Source organism: Mirounga angustirostris, unplaced genomic scaffold, assembly GCF_029215605.1.
Source record: "Mirounga angustirostris isolate CCGP_5_RB_7025 unplaced genomic scaffold, mMirAng1.0.hap1 SCAF_8, whole genome shotgun sequence".
Lineage (NCBI taxonomy): Eukaryota > Metazoa > Chordata > Mammalia > Carnivora > Phocidae > Mirounga > Mirounga angustirostris.
This window is the reverse complement of record NW_026991716.1, coordinates 11,045,104-11,072,550: the sequence shown is the minus strand read 5'-3', so window position 1 is coordinate 11,072,550 and position 27,447 is coordinate 11,045,104. Positions and strand designations below refer to the sequence as shown.

General features: G+C 42.8%; 1 protein-coding gene across 1 annotated transcript; it reads left to right on the top strand.

Moving 5' to 3' along the window:
* Window positions 1-649: 649 nt before the first annotated feature.
* STMND1 (stathmin domain containing 1) lies at window positions 650-26,884 on the top strand. The gene is made up of 5 exons (XM_045865948.2): window positions 650-730; window positions 10,535-10,715; window positions 15,481-15,629; window positions 25,549-25,674; window positions 26,304-26,884. The coding sequence occupies exons 1-5, from the start codon at window positions 650-652 to the stop codon at window positions 26,577-26,579; spliced, it is 813 nt and encodes a 270-aa protein (XP_045721904.1). The 3' UTR covers window positions 26,580-26,884.
* Window positions 26,885-27,447: the final 563 nt, after the last annotated feature.

The window sequence follows — 27,447 nt, the reverse complement described above, 5'->3', positions numbered from 1 at the left end:
CCTCTCATGTGCTCTCATTCTCTCTGTCTCAAATAAATAAATAAAATCTTTAAAAAAAAAAAAAAAAAGAAAGAAAGAAAGAAAGGAACAAATAAGAGGTCCCCGCAGGATGCCTTAGTCTAGGGTACTTCCAAAACTAACTCAGCCGGGCAGCGGGCTCCTCCCACCCCTCGCTTCCCTCTGCAGAGGGCTGCAGTTTGCATCCTCCTTGTGGTTTAGGCGCCTCCGATCTTCCCGTTTCCAGTTACAAACGTCCCGCCGCCGCCCAGGTCCCAGGTCCGCGTGATGCGGTTTATTGTGGCAACAGTTCCCGGCAACTGCCCAGCTGCGGAGCGCCTCCAGCCCCGGCTCTCAGTGCGCAGGGGCGGGGGTGCAGGGCGCAGGGGCGGGGGTGCAGGGCGCAGGGGCGCGGGTGCAGGGCGCAGGGGCGGGGGTGCAGGGCGCAGGGGCGGGGGTGCAGGGTGCAGGGCGCAGGGGCGGGGGTGCAGGGCGCAGGGGCGCGGGTGCAGGGCGCAGGGGCGGGGGTGCAGGGCGCAGGGGCGGGGGTGCAGGGCGCAGGGGCGCGGGTGCAGGGCGCAGGGGCGCAGCAGGGAGCACCCTCGGGGGTGCACCGCCCGCCCGGCCGGAGGGGAAGCGCGCGGCGCGCGGCATGGGCTGCGGACCTTCCCGGGCTGCTGAGGACCAGAGACGCGTGCCGGCGCCCAGGAAGGGCTGGGAAGAGGGATTTAAGGTACAACGAGCAAACACAACAAACAAGCGGGCACAAAGCCGTTTGCCCCGCTTGGGGGGCGACTGGAGGCTGGAGCTGGGTCCGCAGGGGCTCACAGCCCTCCTGGGTGGGTGCGCGGGGTGGGAGCCGCTCTCTTCCCCGGTGTTTAACTGCTGCTGAATCCAGGACTCTTCCTGCCACAGGACCAGCTTTGAGAGCCTTTTGTGTTTCAAGAACTTGCGGAGGTGGTCACACCCCAGGGCAGAGGCAGGAGTGGCAGGTAGAGCTGTGCGTTCTGCCCAGAGCTGGGGTTGGGGGGGATTCTCGGGGGGGGGGGGGGGGCGGGAGTGCCGGAGAGCTGCTGTAGGTTATTGGCTTCCGGAAAGTGGGCCCTCTGAGAATTACCTAGAGCTCGCAGAGATCGTGGAGGCCATCTGTCTGGCTGAGCCCTCTCGCTTGGACCCTGAGGCCCAGAGAGGTGGACGTCTTGCCTGAGGCTCCCCTGCTCAGCGGGGAGTCTGCTTCTCCCTCTCCACTCACAAATGAAACTGGGAACCCGCAGGGCTATACCTTGGAGAGGGGTCACCCAAAGATAGTATCACCGTATAATCTATCATCAAAAGCAGGATATTTTTAAGAGGGAAAAGGAGCACTGTTAACAAATTTGCCCAGTCTGATTTAGGCCCATCCAGTCCGCAGAAAACTGGGATTTACGGTCACCCTACCGAAAGGGCAGTTTGGGAGCTACTGTCTAAAGAGCACACCTTTTTTTTCAGCAGACGATGTGCCAGTCCATTTGGTGCCCCTTAGAGTAGCTACCGTGCTCTTGGGGCACATCATAAAACAAACCAGAGACTGGGGCGCCTGGGGGGCTCAGTCGGTTGAGTGACTGCCTTCGGCTCAGGTCATGATCCTGGAGTCCTGGGATCGAGTCCCGCATCGGGCTCCCTGCTCGGCAGGGAGTCTGCTTCTCCCTCTGACCCTCCTCCCTCTCATGCTCACTGTCTCTCATTCTCTCTCTCTCAAATAAAAAAAACAAAACAAAAAACCAGAGACTCGGGCTTAGGACCTGGTATCCACCATCTTGACACTGTTTTCTGCTTTCTTTCTTTTTTTTTTAAGATATTTATTATATTTGACAAAGAGAGAGAAAGCACAAGCAGGGGAGCAGCAGAAGGAGGTGGAGAAGCAGGCTCCCCGAGGAGCAGGGAGCCCGATGCGGGACTCGATCCCAGGCCCCTGAGATCATGACCTGAGCAGAAGGCAGATGCTTACCCGACTGAGCCACCCAGGCCTCCCTGTTTCCTGCTTTCTATCCCAACTGCCTCTGTCCCAGTTTAGGGCCCTATTACCTCTTGCTGGGTCTTCCTGCCTCTCCCACTGGCATCCTCCCTACCCCATCTGCCTCCCACACTGCCACCTTTCTTTCTAAGAAAAAAAAATCCCTGGAGTGTGCAAAACCCTCTACACGTGGTCCCGCCATTCTTTCTGAAGTCATCTTGCCCAGTCCCGCATACTCCTGGGTCTGCCCCAGGAACCTGCAGTGCTCCCTTCCTCCGCTCATCAACTCCGTCCATGCTGTTCCCCATGCCATTCCCCCTTCCTGGAATGCCCTCCCCAGACCCCTATTTCCAGTTCACCTGATGAATTCCTACTTAACCTTCAGCACTGAGCCCAAACACCACTGCTGTGACAGTTCTTTCTCACGTGGTAAATGTTTGTTTCAAACTCCTTCTGCCTTATAGATGTATTAGCTTCTTGGAAACAATTTGGTCATCTTTATTACTCATTACTGCTTTGAATTAATATATAGGAATACATTTTTCTCCCTTTTTCCAAAAACTATATTAATGTGGGGCATGTAGGTGGCCCAGCCAGTTAATCATCTGCCTTCCACTCAGGTCATGATCTCAGCGTCCTGGGATAGAGCCCTGAGTTGGGCTCCCTGCTCAGTGGGGGTCCTGCTTCTCCCTCTCCCTCAGCCCCTCCCCACCACTCATGCTCTCGCTCTCTCTCTCAAATAAATAAATACAATTTTTTAAAAAACTATATTAATGTGACTTAAAATATTAACCCATTGTGCTTTTATTCTTTTCATATGAAAAAACTTTTTTTAATTTACTCTACTGGCATGATTACGAATAAGACTTCCATAGAAGGAAATTTTCACTATCTGTGTTTCTTATCTGGCCGTTAACCTTTGTTTCATTTCGTGGTTATTACTGAAAATGGTTTTGTTGAGCAGGAAGGAGGTAGAGCAGGAGGAAGTGATAAAAAGCAATCCTCTCTGGGTCCCTGTAAGCCAAGCTTCCTCAAGCTTGGGAGGGTTTCTGTGTTTCTTCCTGAAGTCCCTGGGTATGAAAGTCACTGTGTCTCTGTTGGACTTCTGTCCAGTTCTCCTAACTGGTCTCTCTGGATCCTTCCTGCCCACCCCCACCTGTGCTCCAGCTTGTCCTCTTCATGACCTCCAGGGCAATCCTGAGTTATTACCTTCTCACCCATATACCTCCTTCCCCACCCCAGGCACTTGACTTTGGAAATCTGATCCAGCAAAGGTATGATTATTAATTAAACACTCTCTAGCTATCAGAGCAGTGCTGCTTTTGCTAACTTCCTAAATGCACAGGCTGAGGGTTCGGTAGTTCACCGGTGTCTTTAAAATGAGATGAACGTGCTTGCCTGCATGAAATATTTATGTGTCTTAGCGGCACAACTTTAAAATATTCTGACTCGAACTTCTCGAGACCTGCCTACTGACTTTCTCCTCACTTTTACCTTAGTCTAAAGTGGTAAAAAGACATGGTAGTAAAATAATGCACCATGAGAAAAGCGTGGGAAACTTTTCTCAGTTGGAGAAATGTTCTTCTGTAGGATGAACTCCGAGTTTCCGGCTTCTTATGAAAGGGAACAGACTAGATTGGAATAGACCATCTCCAAGGGCCCTTCACAGTTTTTCCCTAATCTTTGACAAGAAAAGTCTTGTTTATCATCAGAATAAAAGGGACTAAGTGATTTCTTCTAGTCAAGATTTTTAAAAGATGATATTTCTGAGTGTTTTTGGAGGGTTGCTATTTGTTTTTACATTCATTAGATGTAAACTAGAAAAATCAAATTTTGAAGAATACATTTTTCCTATATGTCTGCAAGACAAACATTTTTAAAATGCATCTGCCAATAATGTGATTTAAGGTTTCATCTCAGGGGAGACTTGACGGATGACTCCCTCCAACCTGTTTGGCAAGTGTGTTTCCTGAAAGATTTAGAACACACCCTATAGTACCTCCAGACCCAAAACAAACAAAACACCAAAAACAACTCTGTCTGTAGTTAAAACTAGTATCTTTTTTGGAATGCTGATGATTCTCCTGCATCGCTGTTAGCTTAGAATTCTCAGCTTTTCAATTCTGTCTAAAATTGATAAGATTTTATCCCCAAGACAATGAAGTATAAAATATAATTGATACAAAATACAGAAACATATTGATTCTGTACTTCTACCACAACTTCATCTCTAGGAAAAAATAAAATCTCCCCCCACCTCCCCACCCCCACCCCCAGCACCACGGCAGATAGACCTCTCATTGGTGTGAAAATAAAAACCCTGCATGCATAAAAAGAACAAGAAATCTGTTTTGCCATACCCCGAGGGGCAGAGATATAATTAATTTGTAAATATCTCTGGTCTTTGAACTCCATTTTCCAGTCTAGATTATGAAATAGGGTTAAAATTTCCAGAATGTGTTGCACATAGATAAGATACTTGAAAGACAGACTTAGTTTTCCAAAGAGAAAAACCTTACATTTCTGCTCTGGAAACTGAAGGCTGGTATATGTAATTTTATGTCAAAAGATTGTGTTTCCTCTGCTACCATTTAAGCTTTGGTCACTAACACAGCTTGAAGGCAGACTGGGTCTAAGTAAGCATAAAAGGGCGAAGATCCTTGCTAAGGCCTGGGTTCATGGCTTTGATGAAACCATTGGGAGATCATGCAGGGTTGTGAAACTTAAATATGCTCTGACTTGTAGATGACAGAATATCTTTGTGAAAAGCCACCTTTAGGACTGAGAATGTTCAAATTTGCTCTCAGCTCCAAAAAGGGCATTTTGTTTGTTGTGGTTAAATTTTTCAGGGTCTCCAATGGGAAATGTTAGATGGCAGCATTCATCCCTATGTTTAACTCAGTGCCTTCCTAGGTCCAAAAACCGAAGGGTCTGCAAAACAAAACGAAGTTGTAAAATCACCTGTCTCACCATCACTGCAGATAATTGGTTTTTAATAGTTTATTTGGAAAGAGGGGCAAGAATACCTAACATGATTTTTGCTTTACCTTCAGCATGAACTGTGAGCCCCAGAAAAAGCATCAGTCTCCTTTTCTTTGTTATATGTAATAATACGGATTTATATATATTTGTGATATATGTGTGCATAAGTGTGTGTGTGTGCATGTGAAAGAGACCATGTCTGATATAATAGGATTATGATATAATAAACAATAATATGTAATGTCTATAAAGACTTTTCCTGGGTCGGCTTACCATACAGGGACTACACGGCAGTAACTATGTCTAGGAAGAAAGACAAATGGAGAGAGAAAGAAAAAGCACATATTTGCTCTCATGCTTTCTCCATATACCATTTGTATTTCAAATTGATTGACTTCTTGTTAGCTTACTTGTTTGTTTGTTCAGTTGGTCGCTTTTTCATACTTTTCCATGTAGTCCTGAAGCACAGATCTAATTAACCCTCAGCACGATAAAGTGATGTTGGTTTAGCTGGAGCGATCATGCTATGTAAAACTGGTGATGAGGAGGTATATGAGTCTCCCTATGAACATACGAGAATCCCTAACTGAATGACAAGAACCACCATGGAGCCACCATGACCCAGCGACTGTGATTTCTACTTAGCCTCTGAGGGATTTCAAAGCACTTTGGAGAGCTTCCAGAAAGTGAACAAATGTGCTTAGCTTTTTTTTTTTTTTTTTTAATTTGTATGATTTTTATGGTGAGAGTACCAGGAGTTTCATGCTGTTGTCCTATTTTTTTTTTAATTCAATTTTCCCAAAGGGAATGCTTTCTGTTTAGTGCCTGGAGTCATAATTTCAAACCAGAGAGACCTCCCTCATTTATTTATTTTTTAAAAGATTTTATTTATTTATTTGACAGAGAGAGACACAGCGAGAGCAGGAACACAAGCAGGGGGAGTGGGAGGGGGTGAAGCAGGCTTCCTGAGGAGCAGGGAGTCCGAGGCGGGGCTCGATCCCAGGGCCCTGGGACCATGACCTGAGCTGAAGGCAGCCGCTTAAGGACTGAGCCACCCAGGTGCCCCAAGACCTCCCTCCTTTAAATGGAAGTTCTGAGAAATGTGCTGTCTTCCTTTCTAATGTTTCTGGGCCCGTCTCTTTCCCCCAGTTTCATTGCCACTGTCTTAGTTCACGTTCAATCAGATCTCACCTGGAAAATTGCAGTCATCATTACTGGCCACCCTGCTCCGTCTCTTCCTTGCTTCCTTCAGCTCCCCTAGTTTGCACTAATCCCAGTGATTTTTCTAAAAACACATGCCTGATTATTTTATTTTACTTCCATATAAAGAAATCCTATGAAGGATTCCTGTCGCATTTAAAATAAAATCAAATTCCTTGACTTTCCTTTCCCACCTCAGCACCTACCCCTTTATACCTCCATCTGTTTCTGCTCCACTGGAAAAATTCAAGTTCATATGCTCACAATATTGTTTCATACCCCATCTTTTTGTGTGCTTAGACTCTTGTCTAGAAGGATCCTTTCTTCTTGCCCACTTTTCTTCTTGGAAACTCATTCATCAAGACCCAATTCAAGCATCTTCTCTTCTTCAACACCTTCTGCTGCCCCAGCAAGATACAACGTGGTACTAGGGTACCAGGGCATTGCTGGAAATACTGGGGTTTGGAGGTAGGATCCTGGGGCCCTTCGAATACACAGGGGAGAAGAAGAGCACCCCTTGGGCCAACAAAACAAAATCAATAGACATGAGAAGAAGACCCAGAGGACAATACTCATAGAAGATGATTATGTTCTTAGGTCTCCTGGGGACACTGAGGCTTCCTCTGGTATGTGTGTCTTAGATGCAGAAGAGGTTGGCCGATCAACCCAAGCAAGAAAAGAAGAGCCAGCGCTGAGAGAGAGGGGGCAGGGGAGTTAGAAGGAACTGGAGAAAAGTGTTCCTGAACATACCAATATTTAGAACATGCCGCTGCCTTTCCAAATAAATGACAGTTCTTTAAATTGAATTAATTTAGCTTTTTGAAAAACTCACTACATTTTTGTTTTACTTTTCTTCTCTTGCTGTGGGACTCTGAAAGATTTGATGCGGACCAGCATTCTGGGTGTTGTCTAAATCACATATGGACCCTTTTTTTACAGAGTTTTGACCTATTTGCAAGCAACGGAATTGTAGTATGGAGAAATTGATATTCTTAAAAGGGAAAGGTGGGGTTGTACGCCAGTGCAGGATTTATGGAGGACCCTCTGGAAACCCATATTCATATAAATTGTGTACATCTTTGGATCCAGCATGTCCATATCTGGGGATTTATTCTCATGGAATGATTGAGTGAGTTCACACTGATGTTTATGCACAGATATTATGCCAGCACTGTTCATTATATTGAAAATATATATACAAACACAGGTAGAAACAGCTAGATGGCCATCAGTAGGAATTGGTTAAACAAGTTGTGATATATGTAATTACATAACAGACCACACTACAGTCATCAACTAAATGACTACTCCCCACCATTAAGTAGAATGAGGTAAACCTATAAACACTGACCTATATATCCCTATATACATTATATACACTGACGGAAGCAAATGTCTCTGATACATTGTTAATGAAAAAAACAGGTTACAGAAATATAATACAATACCATTTAGGGGCACCTGGGTGGCTCAGTTGGTTAAGCGTCTGCCTTCGGCTCAGGTCATGATCCTGGAGTCCCGGGATGAGTCCCACATCAGGCTCCCTGCTCAGCAAGGAGTCTGCTTCTCCTTCTGACCCTCCCCCCTCTCATGTGCTCTCTCTCTCTCTCTCATTCTCTCTCTCTCAAATAAATAAATAAAATCTTTTAAAAAATAATACAATACCATTTAATATATAACCTGATTTAGTCACAAATAGCTTTATTAAAATATAATCCACATATCATACAACTTGCCCATTTAAAATGCACAATCCACAGTCATCACCACAATCTAATTTTAGAGCATTTTTATCCTCCCCACAAAAGAAACCACTATCCATTAGCAGCCAACCTCCACTTCCCAAGCAACCACTAAATCTATACTCTTGTTTCTATTAATTTGCCTCGTCCGAATATTCGGTAAGTGGACCCATCTTTGCGTCTGGCTTCCTTCACTCAGCGTAAAGGTTTCAAATGTCACCTACGTAGCAGCGTACTTCAGTATTTTATTTCTGTTTATTGCCATATAATATTCTTTGGTCTGGATAGACCACATTATATTTATCCATTCATCAGTTGATGGATATTTGGGTTGTTTCTACTTCTTTAGATATTATGAACATTAGTTTTGAACATTTGTGTGCAAGGTTTTGTGTGGACATATGTTTTCATTTTGCTTGGGTATATATACCTAGCAGTGGAATTTTTGGATCAGATGCTAACACTCTGTTTGGCTTTTTTTTTTTTTCTTTTAAGATTTTATTTATGGGGCGCCTGGGTGGCTCAGTTGGTTAAGCGACTGCCTTCGGCTCAGGTCATGATCCTGGAGTCCCGGGATCGAGTCCCACATCGGGCTCCCTGCTTGGCGGGGAGTCTGCTTCGTCCTCTGACCCTATCCCCTCTCATGTGTTCTCTCTCTCTCAAATAAATAAATAAAATCTTTAAAAAAAAAAAAGATTTTATTTATTTATTTGAGACAGAGAGAGAGCACACAAGCAGGGGGAGAGGCAGAGGGAGAAGGAGAAGCAGGCTCTCTGTTGAGCAGAGAGGCCAGTGTGGGTCTTGATCCCAGAATCCTGGGATCATGACCTGAGCTGAAGGCAGACGCTTAAACACCTGAGCCACCCAGATGCCCTTCTGTTTGACTTTTTGAGAAACCCTCAAACTGTTTTCCAAAGTGGCTGCATCATTTTATATTCTCACGGCACTGTACAAAGGCTCCAATGTCCCCACATCCCCGTTCACACTTATGTGGTTTTTTTCACTGTAGTAATCCTGGTAGATGTGAGGTGGTATCTCCTTCCGGTTTTGACTTGCATTTCCGTAATGACTAATGATATTGAGCATCGTCATGTGCTAATTAGCCAATTCCAATTATTTTTAAAGATTCTATTTCTTTAAACAAACACATCTGGGAAGTTATATACTAAGATGTTAATAGTGCTTTTGTCTAGGGAATAGTACCTACTTACTTTCTACTGTGTTTCTGTATCATTCAGGTTCTACCAAAAGAACAGAACCAGGATTATGGCTCGCTGACTGGATAGAGAGAGAGAGAGAGAGAGAGAGAGAGAGATTACAAGGAATTGGCTTATGCGATTATGGGGGCTGGCTAAGCAAGTCCAAAACCCACACGATAGCATAAACAGTCAGAAAGGACAGGTTGGGGCGCCTGGGTGGCTCAGTTGGTTAAGCAGCGACTGCCTTCGGCTCAGGTCATGATCCTGGAGTCCCGGGATCGAGTCCCGCATCGGGCTCCCTGCTCGGCAGGGAGTCTGCTTCTCCCTCTGACCCTCCTCCCTCTCATGCTCTCTGTCTCTCATTCTCTCTCTCTCAAATAAATAAATAAAATCTTTAAAAAAAAAGAGAAATATTAAAAAAAAAAAAAAGGACAGGTTGGAGTTGAAGATGCAGTCCATAGAATGAACTCCTTCCTCCTCAGGGAAACCTCAATTCTACTCTTAAGGCCTTCAACTGATTGGATGAGACCCACCCAGATTATCAAGGATACTCTCTTTTACTTAAAGTCAACAGATTGTAGACGATAACCACATTTACCAAATACTCTCTCAACAAGCACTTAGTATGATGGAATAGCAATACTGTAGACTAGCTTAGTTGACACGTAAAACTGATCATCACCAGTCTCCTTCTGTATTATTTATTTTTACAATGAGTCTGTATTACTTTTTTAATCAGCAAAAACAATAAAGATACTTTCATTAAAAAAAAAAACACCTTTTTACACCGCAATATCTTTACTTTTCACACTTGATGAACGTGTTCATCTTGGAGTCATCCGGGGCGCTCAGCATTGTAGCTTGTACCTGATAGATTCCTAGTAGATACTATATCCATTTCTATTGCTGCTATGACAAATTGTCATACGCTTGGTGGCTCGCTACAACACAATTTTACTCTCTTCCAATTCTGGAGATCTGAAGTCCAAAATCAGTTCCACTGGGCTCAAGTCAAGGTGTCGGCGGGGCTGGTTCCTTTCAGCGGCTGCGAGGAAGGAATCCTCTTCCTTGTGTGTCCTGGCTTCTAGAGCTGAATTCCTCCTGTTCCTCGGCTAGTAGCATCTTCAGCGTGTCTCAACTTCTCCACTTCTGTAGTCGCGTTGCCCTCTGTCTCTGTCTCATAAGGACACTCGCGGTCACACCTGGGTAATTCAGGATCATCGAGCCATCTCGGGGCCCTTAAATGAATCACGTCTGCATGCAAGGTAATATCTCCAGGGAGCTGGGGCTATTCAGCCTCCACTCTGAGTACTAGTTGGCTGAATATTTGCAAAGCAGACCTTGTGATGTTGTTTCCATCTTCCAAGAAACCATTTTCTAAGAAATCTTGACTCTCACATGGAGCCGTTCCCTTTTCACAGGCTGATGTCGGTGGGACTCATTCCGGGGAGGACAGCAGGCCCCAGAGTGAAGCTGAACTATCCAAGGACACCTTGGGCAGCCCCGACAGCCTGGAGAACCAGGCTCCGCTGGGAAGCTTACCTGGAACCATCCCAGAAAGTCCCCCAGCTCTTAGTGAAAGAAACAGAAGAATAAATTCAGGTAATGGCCCTCATTTATATGAATCTCCACAAAATACTGTCTCTCTAAATATATTGTATAATGTATGGTAGCAACCTTTTTATCACAGTTTTGTGGACCAGGCGGTGCTCCTAATGGCTGAGTCCCTACCTCTGAGACATGAAGATGGAGCCTTAGGACTTCATTACGTGAATAAATAATGCTAACCATTAATCTTCTTGCAGATGAAGTAATTAAAACCATCTTGCTTTTTTTCTCTTTTTTTTTTTCCTTTTTTCTTTTTTTCTTCTCTCTCTCTCTTTTTTTAAGCTAAGAGCCCTTACTGGTGGTTGGGAAACAAGCCTTAGTTAGAATAAGACTCACACAGACTTTGGTTACATTCCTGTAAACTTCAGCTGTGTTCGCATCTTTCCAAGAGAAAGTTCTCCATTTGAAAAAGTAAATACAACCTACATCAAACTGTTTCCCCCGTGTCTCCCATCCAAAGGATCAGCAAATATACAAAACAGTCATCTTCCAAAAACACAGAAAAAGTCATTATGACCCGGTGTGCTCCCTAGAAACTATTTTGATTTTTCCCGTGTTTGTTTTTCTTTACTTGAGTTACCACTGCCCCACCCCCAGTGTTGATTTAAGAGCCTCTGAAACAAAGTGAGCTCAATAGAACTCAAGGAAAAATGCTCTGCTTTACTTGAGGGGAAGGCTTTCATGTCATTCCTCACCACTGTCATTTCTTCCGTAGGCACATGTCAGACCTGGAAAATAGATGGGTTAGTCGTTAAGCGTCTGCCTTTGGCTCAGGTCATGATCTCAGGGTCCTGGGATCGAGCCTCGCATCAGGCTCCCTGCTCGGCAGGAAGCCTGCTTCTCCCTCTCCCACTCCCCCTGCTTGTATTCCCTCTCTCGCTGTCTCTCTCTCTGTGTCAAATAAATAAATAAAATCTAAAAACAAAATAGATGGGTTAGTAAATGAGATTCTTTTCCTTGGACTTTGGGGGCACTCTCTACTAATGGTAGATTTCATATTAGCCTTCACCTGGTGGTTCTGATGTGAGGTAGGAGGTGGGGGATACAGCTGGGCAGCCCCTCCTCTCTCTGTGTGTCCGGCCAGCACATATATTTTTTTTCAATAATTCCACTGATGGGAATTCCTCCTAGACCTCGGCACGGATGCTCAGTGTCTATGGTGCTAACAGACTGTAGACCGTAAGGTGCACGGGGACCCGGGCGAACCCTCGGTCAGTCCGTCCAGCGGGGTAGTGATGACAGACACACCAGGCTGGGGAGGGAGTGAATTTTAAAGTAGGTGTTCCCAAGATGTGGTGTAAATTAGTTTCCAGGAAAGACCTTCCCACAGAATGAATAAGAACCTACGCTTTATATTTGTTTTCTGCCCGGTTTCTCTTCTGTCTCTTTTCTGCATCCCTGCTCTGCCCATCTTTAGAGTGTATTTGTTCAAAATTTCAAGTTTCACACGAACACTTCCCAAGTCTTTCCTTTAAAAAAAAAAAACTTATTTTGAATAATTTCAGACTTGAGGGAAGTTGCAAAAAACAAAGAATGCCTGTATTCTTTCCCCCAGATTCCCCAAATTCTAACATTACACCACATTTGAATGTGATATAATTACATGCATCACGGTCCCTCTCTCTCCCCCTCCTTCTCTCTCTCTCTCTCTCTCTCTCTCTCTCTCTCACACACACACACACACACACACACGTAGGTTTTTTCTGAGAGCAAATCGCAGACATAATGACACTTTACTCCTAAGTACACCAGTATGTGTTTCCTAAAACAAGGATATTCTTTGCATAATCACAGGACAAGGATCACAATCAGCAAATTACCCCTTATGCAGTACATTATCTCATCTGCATATTTAAATTTTATCAATTGTCTCACAAATGTCTTTTATAAATAAATTTCATGTTCAAAATCTAATCCAGGATCACATGTTTAATTTAGGTATCATGCGGTGTTTTTCTCCTTTAATCTGGAGCCAGTCCCTCAGCTTTTCTTTGTCTTTTATCGGATTGATGTGTTTGGAGACATAAGCCATTTACTTTGTAGAAACTTCCTCAGTTTGTGTCTTTCTGATATTTCCTGACGATTACTTTCAGGTTATCCATTTTTAGCAAAAATACAAAAAATGATATTATACCCTGTTTAGTACATCAAATCAGGAGGTATGCGATATCTATATTTGACCTTTATTGCTTTTTTTTTGCCTTGCAAACATTTTTTTTTAAAGATTTTATTTATTTATTTGACAGAGAGAGAGATAGCGAGAGCAGGAACACAAGCAGGGGGAGTGGGAGAGGGAGAAGCAGGCTTCCCGCTGAGCAGGGAGCCCGATGTGGGACTCGATCCCAGGACCCTGGGATCATGACCTGAGCCGAAGGCAGACGCTTAACGACTGAGCCACCCAGGCGCCCCAGCCTTGCAAACATTTTTTAATGTAAAATTTATCAATCTTTTCTTTTACTGAATCTGGAATTTGAGTCATAGTTAGAAAGCCTTTCCCTATGCCAGAGTTAAAGATGAATTCACCTACGTTTTCTTGTACGACTTCACTTTTTACACTTACGAAGAATTTCTAGCCTTGTGAGAAAACACTAATCTATATGTTAACTGCATAGGAAACAGAACTGTATGTTCAGTATGATGTCAAATTTGTAAAAATAAAATTTGATATAGCAACAAAGGTAATCTCTGAATGGTAAGAGGATGGGCATTTTTCTTTTTTTCTATACTTTCCAAGTTTACTCTGATAACCATGTATTACTTTCATAATCAGAAAGAAGCATCATGTCACTTTCCCACATTCCCCCAATCGTCTTCAGCATCCCGAGAAATCACAAGGATTAGTTGCAAGACCGTCATAGTGGAGGGGGTTCTTTGTAGGGTGACCCCCGTCAATGTCAAGCCAGTATTCTGGTGGACTCAGAAAAATAAATTGATCGAGATGGTTGTTTTTATTTCATAATCATTTTAATAATTTTATTACGTTAGTGATAGTTGTCGACTATGGCATTCTCTTTAGAAGCATCCTGATGGGACGCCTGGGTGGCTCAGTCAGTTAAATGCCTGCCTTCAGCTCAGGTCATGATCCCACGGTCTTGGGATCGAGTCCTGCATCAGGCTCCTTGTTTAGCTTTAGAGGGAGTCTGCTTCTCCCTCTCCCTCTGCTGCTCCCCCTGTTTGTGCTCTTTCTCTCTCTCTCTCTGACAAATAAATAAATAAAATCTTAAAAAATATATATAAGCATCCTGAGAGGGGAAATGGACCATGCAGTGCAGCTCTTTCCATGACCTTGGGGAAGGAGGTGGCAGAGAACACGGGTATTGAAGTCAGACATTCTTGGATTCAAATCCTAGTTGATTCTCTTCCTACCTGTGTCACCTTAAGCAAGTTAATTCGCCTCTCTCATATAGTTTATTTATACAATAGGGATAATGGTAACTCTGTCACAGAAGTCACAATGTTACAAAGTATGTAAAGTACCTAATATGATGCCAGGCACCTCAGTGCTCAGTAAGTAATAACTATTACTTTGACCCTTCCAGATAAGCCCTTCTCAAAGAAAAAAAAAATCCTCCTAATTCTTTGAAGAGGATTTACCTCTAACTTTTTATTGAATTTTTCTCTATTGTTTCAAGCTTTAGTTTACTAGTTTACCGACTTGAAAGACATGTTTTACCACTCTAGCACTCTTTAAATTGAAAATTGAGTCTATTTCAAGGGTAGAAGACCCAGCACTGGACGAGAAATGAGATTATTGGCAATTTGTTGAAGTTACTTGCAGTGGTCAATAGAGAAGTCTCTTGTAACAAGTTGAATATTCTGAAGTGAGAAACATCTGGCTAGTGTGTGTGTGTGTGTGTGCACGTTTTTTTTATCTTCCCGCTACAAATTCATGAAAACTGTCTTTGTTAACCAGCGAGGTTAGAAATTTTCATAAAAAGACTCAGTCCACTAGGTGGAATGAATCTGGTTACTATCAGGACTTCCCGATGATTACAAAACAGAAGATAGCCCATTTCTGAGGACTCCTCATTGCACCTTTATTTTATAATGTGAGTCTGTAAAAACAGATGCTTGCTTGCTTATTTGTAGAACTGGGTGATTTCTATTGGGGGGATCTCTCTCATTAGTGCAGTTTATAAAGGCTCCCCAAGAAACCGTTTCAGTGCCATTTTTAGAAACAATAATAAAAATGTAGCTGATATCACTTGACTTCAATTGTGATTTGGTTCTAAGACTCTTTTCAAAAAGGCATACTCTTACTTACATAGATTTAGCAGATAGCGTCATTGTAAACTCAAGGTTGCAGAACTAGAAGTCTCTTGGCAACATCCCACTGTTTATCCTTTGTATACAAAGCATAGAAACCAAACTGCAGCTCAGAAGAGTCACTGGAAGAATATCTCCTTCCTAGCTGTGCTTTAGCTTCACAATTAGTGTAGAGAACTCATGTAGTCATACTCAAGTGTGTAAGTGTTGTTACAACAAAAAAGTAGTGCATAGCAGCACATGAAAGACTTCTTTTTATGTTAATATGGGGCCTGCTAAGTAAACAGTATATTATGCTGATGTGTATCCTCTGTAAAAACATTAAGAATTTGAACTTCAAACAATTCAAAGATTTATAATAGAAACAGATATATAGGTAAGAGTGCTGAGACTAAGATTTAGTTAAGTAACCTGATTTATAAGGCATCCATTTATCATCTGATTGATAAAATGTTCATGCTTACATTTCTATTCCTTCTTTCTTTCCCTTTAGACCTAGTGACCGGATTAATCCATAAACCCCAACCCCTAGAGAGCCGAGAGCGACAAAAGTCATCAGACATTCTGGAGGAATTAATTGTTCAAGGAATAATACAAAGCCACAGCAAAGTATTTGGAAATGGAGAATCCTATGATGTCATGGCAAGTAATTCCATAATTAACATTAGCTTATAGTTAAAAATAGCAATAGAATAGGATCGGTAGCAAGTTACATTCTGCGAACTCTTCAAGTCACCATGCAGATTGTAGCATTTAGCTAAGCCAGTTTTTTCTCCCATAAATTCTCTCTCCTGTCTACACATCACCCTTCTCTACAGATTCACGAAGTGCCCTAATCATTTTTTCAAGCTTATTTATTTAAGCAACCTCTAACCCCAATGTGAGGCTTGAACTCACGACCCCGAGACCAAGAGCCACATGGTCCACCGACTGAGCCAGTCAGGCACTCCAGAAATTGCTCTAATCTTCAATGATTAATGAAGCCAATAAAACATCTTGGGTTTTACTGAATTTGAGAGACAGTAAGCCCCATTGAATAACCTGCCTTCATTCTTGGAACAATTTTTATTAAGCCTTACCTGTGTACTAGGTATTATGACTATAAAACTGAACTCCGATTTCTGTAATAGGGAAATACACCTAAATACCAAAGCTATAACAGACATGCTTATATACACCCTAAGGTCAAACATGAGGAAATGAATACAATGATAAAAATCCTCATACTCTATAATTTTTTTTCTTTGTTGATTCATCTTGACTAACTGATCATTGTTTTTCCTTAGTGTGGGCAGTATTTTTACTTTGATTTTAACTGGTTGTGGGCCAAGTCTTGAGTCCTTAATTTTTTAATAAGTTCTAAGCCCGTGAAGAGGATAGCAGGTGTTGTTTTGGTCTGTTTTCTCGTTTGTTTGTTAACCAAAGCACCCAGGCAACCCCTATCATCCTAAAGAAGAATTAACAGAGAAAAGAAGTCTGAGCAGAAATGAGTAAGAAAAAAAAGAAAGACACAGAAATGACGGAAGTAGGGACCAGAAGGAACATCAAAGTCTCCTCTATGGTTGCCTGTCCCTGTCTTGTAGGGAAAACAACTAACTGGGAATAAAAAAGATGCATTATTTAAATTAAGTTTGCCACCTCAACCAAGTCACTTAAGTGTTTGAATAAAGGTAATTTCCTTCTCTGCGTATAGGAAGTGCCGAGAACTCATGAATAAAAGCCAAAGTGGCATTTTCTTTTGAAGAAGGAAAATACGTCCTGCAGAAGGTATTTGGGGAAAAGAGAGGAGACCGCGAAACCTCATGAATGATATTATCGGGCTGCCAGTAATAAGAGAGTGTAGGGGTCAGGGGATGGTAAAAATAGATGATATGATGGAAAAGATAATGCCAGTAAAATGACAGTTTACATCTGGGTGACGCTATTATGATACGGGGCACTTTAGAATACCATATCTTATTTGAAAGTACTAGAAGATGGGTCTTTAACATGGAAAACGAAGGGAGGGATTTTTTTTTCTAGCTGTTGGGGAGTCTCTGGGGGTCAGAAAAAAGGAAGGTGTCTCAAAAGGAAAAAGAGCAAACTGGAGGAGGAGGATGGATTGTGAAAAGTCTCAGTAGCGAAGCAATGCCTTCTTTAGGGAAATGCTGTAGAACCCTGATGCTAACAGCATTGAAACATCTGTCAGTGATTCAAACGCCAGAGATAAATGAGTTCAGACTGAGTCTTTACAAGGGCACCAGCAGAGTTAATTAATATAAACTACAGCATGAAAGAAATATATCTATTGAAAAATGACAACTATGGGCTTGACCTTCAATAACATCATTAGGTGAGCCCAAGAGGAAGACTGGGTTCATATTATATGGAAATGGAATTGCTGTCAGGAGCCTAGCTGGAGTGTTCTCAAAAAGATCTAAAGGTGACAGGACCACAGAGGTAGGCAAGAATAACACATTTCATTTCTTTTGCTTTTTGCTTTGCAATTGGGCCATGATGTCCCAGCATAATCCAGACTTGCAACAATACAGCTGTGTGTTTTATCGCCTAGGGCCGTGGTCCTTAACCTGGTTGCACATTCAAATCACCTAGGAAGTTTTCAAAAAATCCCAACGCCCAGGTCCCACCTGGGACCAGTGACTGGGGGGGTGAGCCCTGGCTATAGAGTTCCCAGGTGATTCCGGGGGGCAGCTCAGGCTGAGAACCACTGCCCTGAGGTTTCTACCAACGTGGACACAAAATCCTCAAATTCATCATAAAGCTGCAAAGGGTTAAATCTTTTGAAATTGAATTCCCCGGGGCATCTGGGTGGCTCGGTCCATTAAGTGTCTGCCTTCAGCTCAGGTCATGATCCCAGGATCCTGGAATCGAGCCCCACATTGGGCTCCCTGCTCAGCGGGGAGTCTGCTTCTCCCTCTCCCTCTGCCTGCCACTCCCTCTGCTCATGCTCTCTCTCTCAAATAAATAAATAAAAATCTTTAAAAAAAAAAAAAGAAATTTAATTCCCCCATTCATTATGAAAAAAAATTCTAAATTGTTCCTGAAAATGTTATTATAATGTTATATATATTATTATAATAAATATATATGTTAATGTTATGATGTTATAATAATTATATATGTATTATTATATATTATATATAATTATATAATTAATATTATAATGCTATAACACACTTTCAGGTAGAGGACTAAGGATATACCCAGGAACATATGGAAATGAAGGAGAGATAGAATTATACAGTGTCACAGGTAAAGTCTCTCGATTCAGGTGTAGTGAGAACATATGTATATCAGACACCAGGTGTCTTCATATTCTAGGAAAAGTTAGGAGGCCAATGTACAAAGATGAGTGAATACTGAAAGGGGAGCCATACTAAGAACAGAAATATTATTAGACAGTTCATTCTTTTAATTATCCAATATTTAATAATAGTTAATTGGATCATACTTTTATTTATACTATCATACTTAACTGGATAGTTAATTGGATCATACTTTTAACTATCCAATATTTAATAATGTGTTTTGAGGGAAAAAAGAACAGATGATAAAATTGGCTAAAAAAAAAAAAAAAAGCCAAAAGGGATGTAAATGTCAGCAGTTCCTACAATGTGATGAAGCCAACTAGACGTGTAACACAATTTCTTCATTGATATCAAAAAAATCTTTTAAATCAAATATCTGGGAGGAATGGAATAATTAATGGAGACTACTTTAAAAACAAGACTTCTTATGTAGACCAAGAGTATAAATACAAGGGAATGTTAGATCTGTCCACTTCTGCAATTTGGTTCTCATGTAGAGGGAAATATAAGAGAAGATTCTGTAAAGTGAGGGTCCTCTGCTCATCTGCTGAATCAGGGGACAGCCTCCCCACCATGGACCAGTCTCTCCCTGGAGTTCCATGGCAGTATCTATCCCCCATGGCTCCCATTCATCTTTTTTTTCTTAATTTTTGTCATTTGCTTGTTAGCAAATACTACAGCAATTCCATAGGGCCCCGCCCACCTCAGATAACATGCTTTCAAGCAGATTCATACTAATAGAATAAACCCTCACTCAGAAGGAATTATAATGATATGTAAGGAATATAATATTAAGCTAAATATCAGACTAAGTGAATCTTTCAGTATACTTTAAAACATTCTAAAGAGACTTAAGTGGCTGTATTACAAATGTGTATATACTTTATATACACATGAAACTATGTGTCTGGATGGGTATAGATCCCTACAAGAGTTGTACTTGGCTCTCATTTATCCACGTTGGTATTGTCTACTTGAAGTGTCTTTTCTCCTAAACTCCTTTTTCCCCGTCTCTAAACCCGCCCAGGGTTTCCAAACACAAGACTCTGATTTCTCTATTGACTCCTTCTGTCTCTGGCCAAAGCTTATTCCCTCCTCTCGGCAACTTCTGTGTGTGGTAACCTTCATTAGAGTGAGGGAGTTGGTTCACCTTGCATCAGAGTCTCTAACATTGTTGAACCTCATGAGGAGTTTTTTAAGGAGGAGGACATGGACTGGGTGAGACGAATGTCAGCTAACACCGTGGCCTTGCTGCATGGCCTCAAGGGATGGAGCAGGAATGGCAGGAAGCTTGGACCCGTTCTGTGCACAAGACTCTAGTGAGGGAACTTAGCCAACGTAGCTCATCTGTGGGTCAACAGTTAATTAGGGAAACTCTGAGGAATCCACAGCGGCAGCAAAAGGAATATATACGAGCAAGGATGGCTGGAAATAAGATCCAAACCTTATCACAGCATCTTTGGGCATAGCAGTCCTCTGCTGGTATTCTTAAAGACAATCATTGAACTAGCAACTTCTATAGGTTTTAGAGTCGATTTTTTTTTTTTTTGAGTTTCTATGAGTAGCACCTCTCTGAGTGTAATGTTATCATTGTTATTTTCAAGTGCCGACAGTTGGTAAATCTTGACTTCAGGAAATCCAGTGGGAAAGAATACAGATATTTTCCCTCAGGTCTTTCAAGGAAAGGAAGAGGGCTGCACGGGGAGGATTCACTTCTGGAAGCAGGAGGAAGTACTTGATTTTGTAGGTGTCATCTGGGATAAAGCCACAGGAAGAGTCCACCCAGACCCGAAATCCCACGTCTCTCAGAACTTCTCATCTACTTTAGTCAAGATGCAGACTCCTGTGGAAACCCTCACAGAGTCTTTCTTCATTGAATCTGGGATTACCATTTCATGTTCTTTTAGCCCTCCAGGAGTGAACTTCCCAAAAAACTGTTTTCATACTAATTTCACAGTATCTTTAGCTGAACCACTACAGCAAGAACATCCCTCTTTGCAGCAAATAGCCTTTGCCAGCAGAGAGCCTGAGAGCCAATTGTCATAAAAATAATACAGTGATGGGGGAGGGGAGCTTGCTTTGACCAACATCCCACGGTTTTCATGTAGTGAAAAACTTCTCACCACATAAAACTGTCTGATGGCTGTAACTGAGCCAGAACTTCAACAAATGTTTCCCTCTAAAAGGCTTTCCGAGAATCATGGTTCTTTTTTTTTTTTTTTAAGATTTTATTTATTTGACAGAGAGAGACACAGCGAGAGAGGGAACACAAGGAGGGGGAGTGGGAGAGGGAGAAGGAGGCTTCCCGCTGAGCCGGGAGCCCGATGCGGGGCTCGATCCCAGGACCTCGGGATCATGACCTGAGCCGAAGGCAGACGCTTAGCGACTGAGCCACCCAGGCGCCCCCCGAGAATCATGGTTCTTAAAGCTGGAAGGAACCCTAGTGGTCCTCAGCCTCCTCACTATTTTTCCATGAAAGAAAACAGAGTCCAAAGAGAAGAGGTGCTTTGTCTAGGTGACACCATGGGTATTAGTGGTCGACCCAGGTTTAAAGCCCAGGACTCCTGCTGGCCCCTGTGATTCGGGTTCCCATTCCTGTCCTTCAAGACAAACACTGTAACTTGGTGATGATTCTGTGTTGAAAATAGCCACCGCTTGAAGACATGAGTAGACATCTCTCCAAAGAAGACATCCAGATGGCCAAGAGACACAGGGAAAGAGACTCAACATCACCCATCATCAGAGAAATGAGAATCAAAACTACAATGAAATATCACCTGACACCTGTCAGAATGGCTAAAATCAACAACTCAAGAAACAAGAGGTGTTGGCGAGGATGTGGAGAAAAAGGAACCCTCATGCACTGTTGGTGGGAATGCAAGCTGGTGCAGCCAATGTGGGCAATAGTATGGAGGTTCTTCAAAAAGTTAAAAATAGAACTGTCCTATGATCCAGTAATCGTACTACTGGGTATTTACTCAAAAAATTAAAAAAACACTAATTCAGAAGGATACATGCACCCCTATGTTTTTAGCAGCATTATTTACAATAGCCAAACTATGGAAATGGCCCAAGTGTCCATTCACTGATGCATGGATAAAGAAGATGTGGTATATACACACAATGGAATATTACTCAGCCATCAAAAAGAATGAAATCTTGCCATTTGCAACAACACGGATGGAGCTAGAGAGTATTCTACTAAGTGAAATAAGTCAAGTCCGAGAAAGACAAATATCATATGATTTCACTCATATGTAGAGCTTAAGAAACAAAACAAATGAACAAAGGGGAAAAAAAGAGAGAGCAACAAGCCAAGAAACACTCTTAACTATAGAGAACAAACTGATAGTTATTAGAGGGGAAGTGGCCGGGGTGGGGGGGCGGGCGGGGGAGATGGGGAAACAGGTGAAGGGGTTTAAGGAGGGCACTTGTGATGAGCCCTGGGTGATGTATGGAAGTGTTGAATCACTCTATTCTACACCTGAAACTAATATTACACTGTACGTTAACTATACTGGAATTAAAATTTAAAACTTCATTTAAAAAGTCATTGCTTTCACTAAATGAAATGTAATGACCATTTCCTGAGTGATTACTGATACTTCCTTAAGAAAGAAAATCCTGTGATATAAGTATTATTAAAATGTCATTTTTTTAAAAAAGATTTTATTTATTTATTTAACAGAGAGAGACACAGCGAGAGAGGGAACACAAGCAGGGGGAGTGGGAGAGGGAGAAGTAGGCTTCCCGTGGAGCAAGGAACCCGATGTGGGGCTCGATCCCAGGACTCTGGGATCATGACCTGAGCCGAAGGCAGACGCTTAACGACTGAGCCACCCAGGCGCCCCTAAAATGTCATTTTTAAAATGACAAAAGCAAGGCTTACAGAGCTTAAGAACTCAGGCCAAGACACACCATGGCCAAGCCAGGGCTCAAACCTAGGTCTGTCTGAGTCTTGGTTTGGTATCTTTTTCTATTGTGCTGGACCTCTTCTCTGTGGATGTATTTTCAGTATGGGCAGTCTTATAGTATAAAGAAACAGTCTTTTAGATATTACAATGGATATCAATAGTTCTTTTGTCTTTAAAATTCTTCAGAGAAATTACCTAGAACAATCAGTTTATTTATAATGAAACCCCAGAGTTCATTGGGACCTTCCCTGGTTGTCATAAATCTATATATTCTGACCTAGAAGGACATTTGTAGTAAATTAAGTGAAAAAGGCAAATTGCAGAGCCTGGTGAGGGTATAATCCCATTTGTTTGGCTTAACATTACAGAGGTACTACACATACATATGTATATAAATATATGTGCATAGAGAATTCTGGAAAGACACATACCAAACTCTAGTTCATGCTGATGAATAGGACTGGGGACCAGGTGGTTAAACCGAAGCCTAGGAAACTATTTATGTATTGCTTTACTTTTTCATGACCAATGTATGTTATGAAAAATTAATTTCTAGGGGCGCCAGGGTGGCTCAGTTGGTTAAGCGTCTGCTTTCAGCTCAGGTCACAATCTCAGGGGCCTGGGACCCAGCCCTGCATCGGGCTCTCTGCACAGCGGGACTCTGCTTCTCCCTCTCCCTCTGCACCTACCCCTGCTCATGCTCTCTCTCTCTCCCTCAAATAAATAAATAAAATCTTTAAAAACATTTTTTAAATTAATTTTTAAAAAGAAAAAGTATGTACATTAAAACTTTCTTTATAAACCCTTTACAACGGGCGCCTGGGTGGCTCAGTTGGTTAAGCGACTGCCTTCGGCTCAGGTCATGATCCTGGAGTCCCGGGATCGAGTCCCGCATCGGGCTCCCTGCTCGGCGGGGAATCTGCTTCTCCCTCTGACCCTCCCCCCTCTCATGTGCTCTCTCTCATTCTCTCTCTCAAATAAATAAATAAAATCTTTAAATAAATAAATCCTTTACAACAATTTTACTCTTTTATAACTAGAAATTGTAATCAGAAAGTCATTATCCCTGCTTTAAACTATAGAAAGGGTAGTAATCGGGGATGTTTCCTAATGTCATGAAAACATTCTCAAAGTCCTGACTCAAAGGCCAGCCCAGGGTCACTGCTCAGTAATTGTTAATTCTCTCCTTTTTGAGACCCAGAGTACTAAAACCCAATCTCGATCCCAAATGAAAGGCCTTTGTAGCCTGTGGAATATTACAAAATTATCAGATTTTTTTTTATGAGATTTTTTTTTATTCTTATGTTAATCCCCATACATTACATCATTAGTTTTAGATGAAGTGTTCCATGATTCATTATTTGTGCACAACACCCAGTGCTCCATGCAGAATGTGCCCTCCTCAATACCCACCACCAGGCTAACCCATCCTCCCACCCCCCTCCCCTCTAGAACCCTCAGTTTGTTTTTCAGAGTCTTTCATCTCTCATGGTTCGTCTACCCCTCCGATTTCCCCCGCTTCATTCTTCCCCTCCCGCTACCTTCTTCTTCTTCTTCTTTTTTTTTTCTTAACATATATTGCATTATTTGTTTCAGAGGTACAGATCTGAGATTCAACAGTCTTGCACAATTCACAGCGCTTACCAGAGCACACACCCTCCCCAGTGTCCATCACCCAGTCACCCCATCCCTCCCACCCCACCCCCCACTCCAACAACACTCAGTTTGTTTCCTGCGATTAAGAATTCCTCATATCAGTGAGATCATATGATACATGTCTTTCTCTGTTTGACTTATTTCACTCAACATAATACCCTCCAGTTCCATCCACATCGTTGCAAATGGCAAAATCTCATTCCTTTTGATGGCTGCATAATATTCCATTGTATATATATACCACCTCTTCTTTATCCATTCATCTGTCGATGGACATCTTGGCTCTTTCCACAGTTTGGCTATTGTGGACATTGCTGCTATAAACATCGGGGTGCACGTAGCCCTTCGGATCCCTACTTTTGTATCTTTGGGGTAAATACCCAGTAGTGCAATTGCTGGATCATATGGTAGCTCTATTTTCAACTTTTTGAGGAACCTCCATACAGTTTTCCAGAGTGGCTGCACCAGCTTGCATTCCCACCAACAGTGTAGGAGGGTTCCCCTTTCTCCGCATCCCCGCCAACATCTGTCGTTTCCTGACTTGTTCATTTTAGCCATTCTGACTGGTGTGAGGTGGTATCTCATTGAGGTTTTGATTTGGATTTCCCTGATGCTGAGTGATATTGAGCACTTTTTCATGTGTCTGTTGGCCATTTGGATGTCTTCTTTGGAAGAATGTCTCTTCATGTCTTCTGCCCATTTCTTGATTGGATTCTTTGTTCTTTGGGTGTTGAGTTTGATGAGTTCTTTATAGATTTTGGATACTAGCCCTTTATCTGATATGTCATTTGCAAATATCTTCTCCCATTCTGTCGGTTGTCTTTTGGTTTTGTTGACTGTTTCCTTTGCTTTGCAAAAGCTTTTTATCTTGATGAAGTCCCAATAGTTCATTTTTGCCCTTGCTTCCCTTGCCTTTGGCGATGTTTCTAGGAAGAAGTTGCTTCGGCTGAGGTCAAAGAGGTTGCTGCCTGTGTTCTCCTTTAGGATGTTGATGGACTCCTGTCTCACATTGAGGTCTTTCAACCATCTGGAGTCTATTTTTGTGTGTGGTGTAAGGAAATGGTCCAGTTTCATTCTTCTGCATGTGGCTATCCAATTTTCCCAACACCATTTGTTGAAGAGACTGTCTTTGTTCCATTGGACATTCTTTCCTGCTTTGTCAAAGATGAGTTGACCATAGAGTTGAGGGTCCATTTCTGGGCTCTCTATTCTGTTCCATTGATCTATGTGTCTGTTTTTGTGCCAGTACCATGCTGTCTTGATGATGACAGCTTTGTAATAGAGCTTGAAGTCCGGACAAAATTATCAGATTTAACTTTTTACCTTGAACTACACATTCATCACTCATCCGCTACGTTTCTCTGCCTTGTGCTTGTTCTCCAGAATTCTCCAGAATGTTTTCTTCTCCTGAATCCTCTCTGGCTCCAGAACATCTTTACATTCTTTCATGGGTTTCAGGAAGAGCCTGTTGTTTTTTCTAGACATCTCGAAGACTTTTTTTTTTTTTTTGAGGAATTAGTTCTGTTGTTCCCAGCGTTCACATGGTGGTTTTAACTCTGCTAAAATACCTGTGTAGATTTTTAGGACTGACATTTTACACTGTGTGTATTCTGCCTCTCCTGGATCTCTCCTCGGCCCCTGAATAACGTTTGTTTCTCCCTTTTGAAAACTGTCTTCCTCCAGGTAAACACGACGCCGCTGAGAAAGCTGCCAGCCAGGCTGAAAAAGCTTAAGCTCAAAAAGGAAGCAAAAGCATTCACAATGAACGACCTGGAAGAGAAGATGCAGGCGGTGGAGAGGCGCAGGAAGGTACCGGAGCTCTTGCCTGAGCAGGTTGCCTGCTGAAATGCACTCACATAGGCCTTTCCTATCTGGTGCTTTGAGATTGGGATCAAGTATTTGAGTAAACTGTATGCTTCCTGTGCTGTATGTGTAATTTTCCTTGAATTCTCTTTGTGGGGTGCAGGGGTAAATCAACATCTTGAAGCTGACTGAATGCCGGTTTCATCCATGTAGGCTCAGGAAGCAATGTTCCCTTCTGAGTATGGAGTCTTCTTCATAGGGAAGAAGAAAAGCTTCAGTTGGGGCGGGGATGGGAGGAGGCCTTGTGGGGGAGGATGGAAGCTGAGGGGAGGCCGTGCAGACCATCAGAGGACACCTGGTCCCCATCACCCTCTGTTCCCCATCCCGTCAGAAGCAGCCTGCCCGGCTGTGGGCTGCCGACCTCTGTCTCCATCCTCCTACCTGGCCGCTCGGAGACCAAGGGCCACCCAGAAGCTCCAGGAGCGGAGGGAGTGTGTCTGTCCTCCACAGCAGTGCCTCAACCCGTGTTTGTGAAGTGACTGAATGATGAAATGGACAAGCCATATGGGTTCATTTCAGGCATAGGTGTGATCAAGTTATTTGGCTCATTTTTCTTCTTTCATACTGCTTTTCAGACTAAAGAAGAAGACATAAGGAAAAGGCTGAGGAGCCACCGACTTTTGGCCAATCATCCGGATGCAGCGGAACCGGTTGGGGCTGAGGTTCCCTCTGCCAAAGGACTCGACACTGTGACCTCTGCCGAGTTTGAGCCGGCCCACCTGCAGGGAGCAAAGCCTCTGAAGAGGAAGAAGAACAATGCAACCTCTAATGAAAAAAACTTCAGTTATGAAGGACTTGGGGTGGTGGAGTCAGACTGGTCCTACAACCAAGCGGATGATGCATTTGAATAAAGCCACCTCACCCGAATTTCGTGAAAAGGCGCCCGTTCTCCCTGGTTGTGACCATCTTAGTCTGTCGCGTGTTTTTCCTGGTGGCCTGATCTCCCCCCACTGGGACGCGCCGTGGGTGGGGGAATGATTATGTAAGCGGCAGGGCTGATCTGAGTAAATGGAATGCCGCTGCTAGCGAAAGGGGAAAAAACCAAGAAGATTTGACTAGCTTCCAGATGATAGAGTTGGCATTCTCCTCCAGTGTGACTTCAAACATCGTGAAGATGTCTTTATGGATCCTTCCCAGCTTACATCAATGTACCAGATGCAGCCCTTCTTTTTGGCTCCAGGCCCTCGGCTGTGCCCATCCTCTGAGGGTCCCTTCAGACGAAGTGCACGGATGTGAATTATGTATTTAAATGAGCTGTAGGCTTCTTATTACCTGTATGTTTAGTTATTTCTTTTCAACTCTCTTTGTGTGGTGAAGGATTAAAGCCATATCTTGAAGCTGGTTGAATTATAGTTTCATCCATATTAGCTTTAAGCAAGCTATATCCAATTCTTAAGAACTACATATGAAAAAAGAAAAACTTCTGTTGGGTCTAGGGGCTAGGAGGATGTCCAGGAGGGGGTGAGCTGGGAGGACACCCTAAAGTCAGTGTCTTACTTCCCTGTGAGCACTCGGAGCTGAGTTTGCTGGCCCTTATCTTACCGGAATTACGCTTGGTTCTCCCCTCCGCTTTACCATCCACATCCAATCGTTGCCAAGGTTGGATGTGTCTCCATTCTGAAGATCTCCCCTCCCTTGTCACACGTTCCCCCCCACACACACACACCCAACTATCATTCAACAGGATCACAACTTCTGTTGATCTTCAGACCATAGTCC

What these genes read in the sequence shown, in the direction of transcription:
- STMND1 (XM_045865948.2), top strand. Translation starts at nt 650, where the DNA reads ATGGGCTGCGGACCTTCCCGGGCTGCTGAGGACCAGAGACGCGTGCCG. An exon ending in GAGAATCCTATGATGTCATG is followed by an intron (nt 15,630 to 25,548) that starts GCAAGTAATTCC and finishes GTCTTCCTCCAG; the next exon opens with GTAAACACGACGCCGCTGAG. An exon ending in CGGTGGAGAGGCGCAGGAAG is followed by an intron (nt 25,675 to 26,303) that starts GTACCGGAGCTC and finishes ACTGCTTTTCAG; the next exon opens with ACTAAAGAAGAAGACATAAG.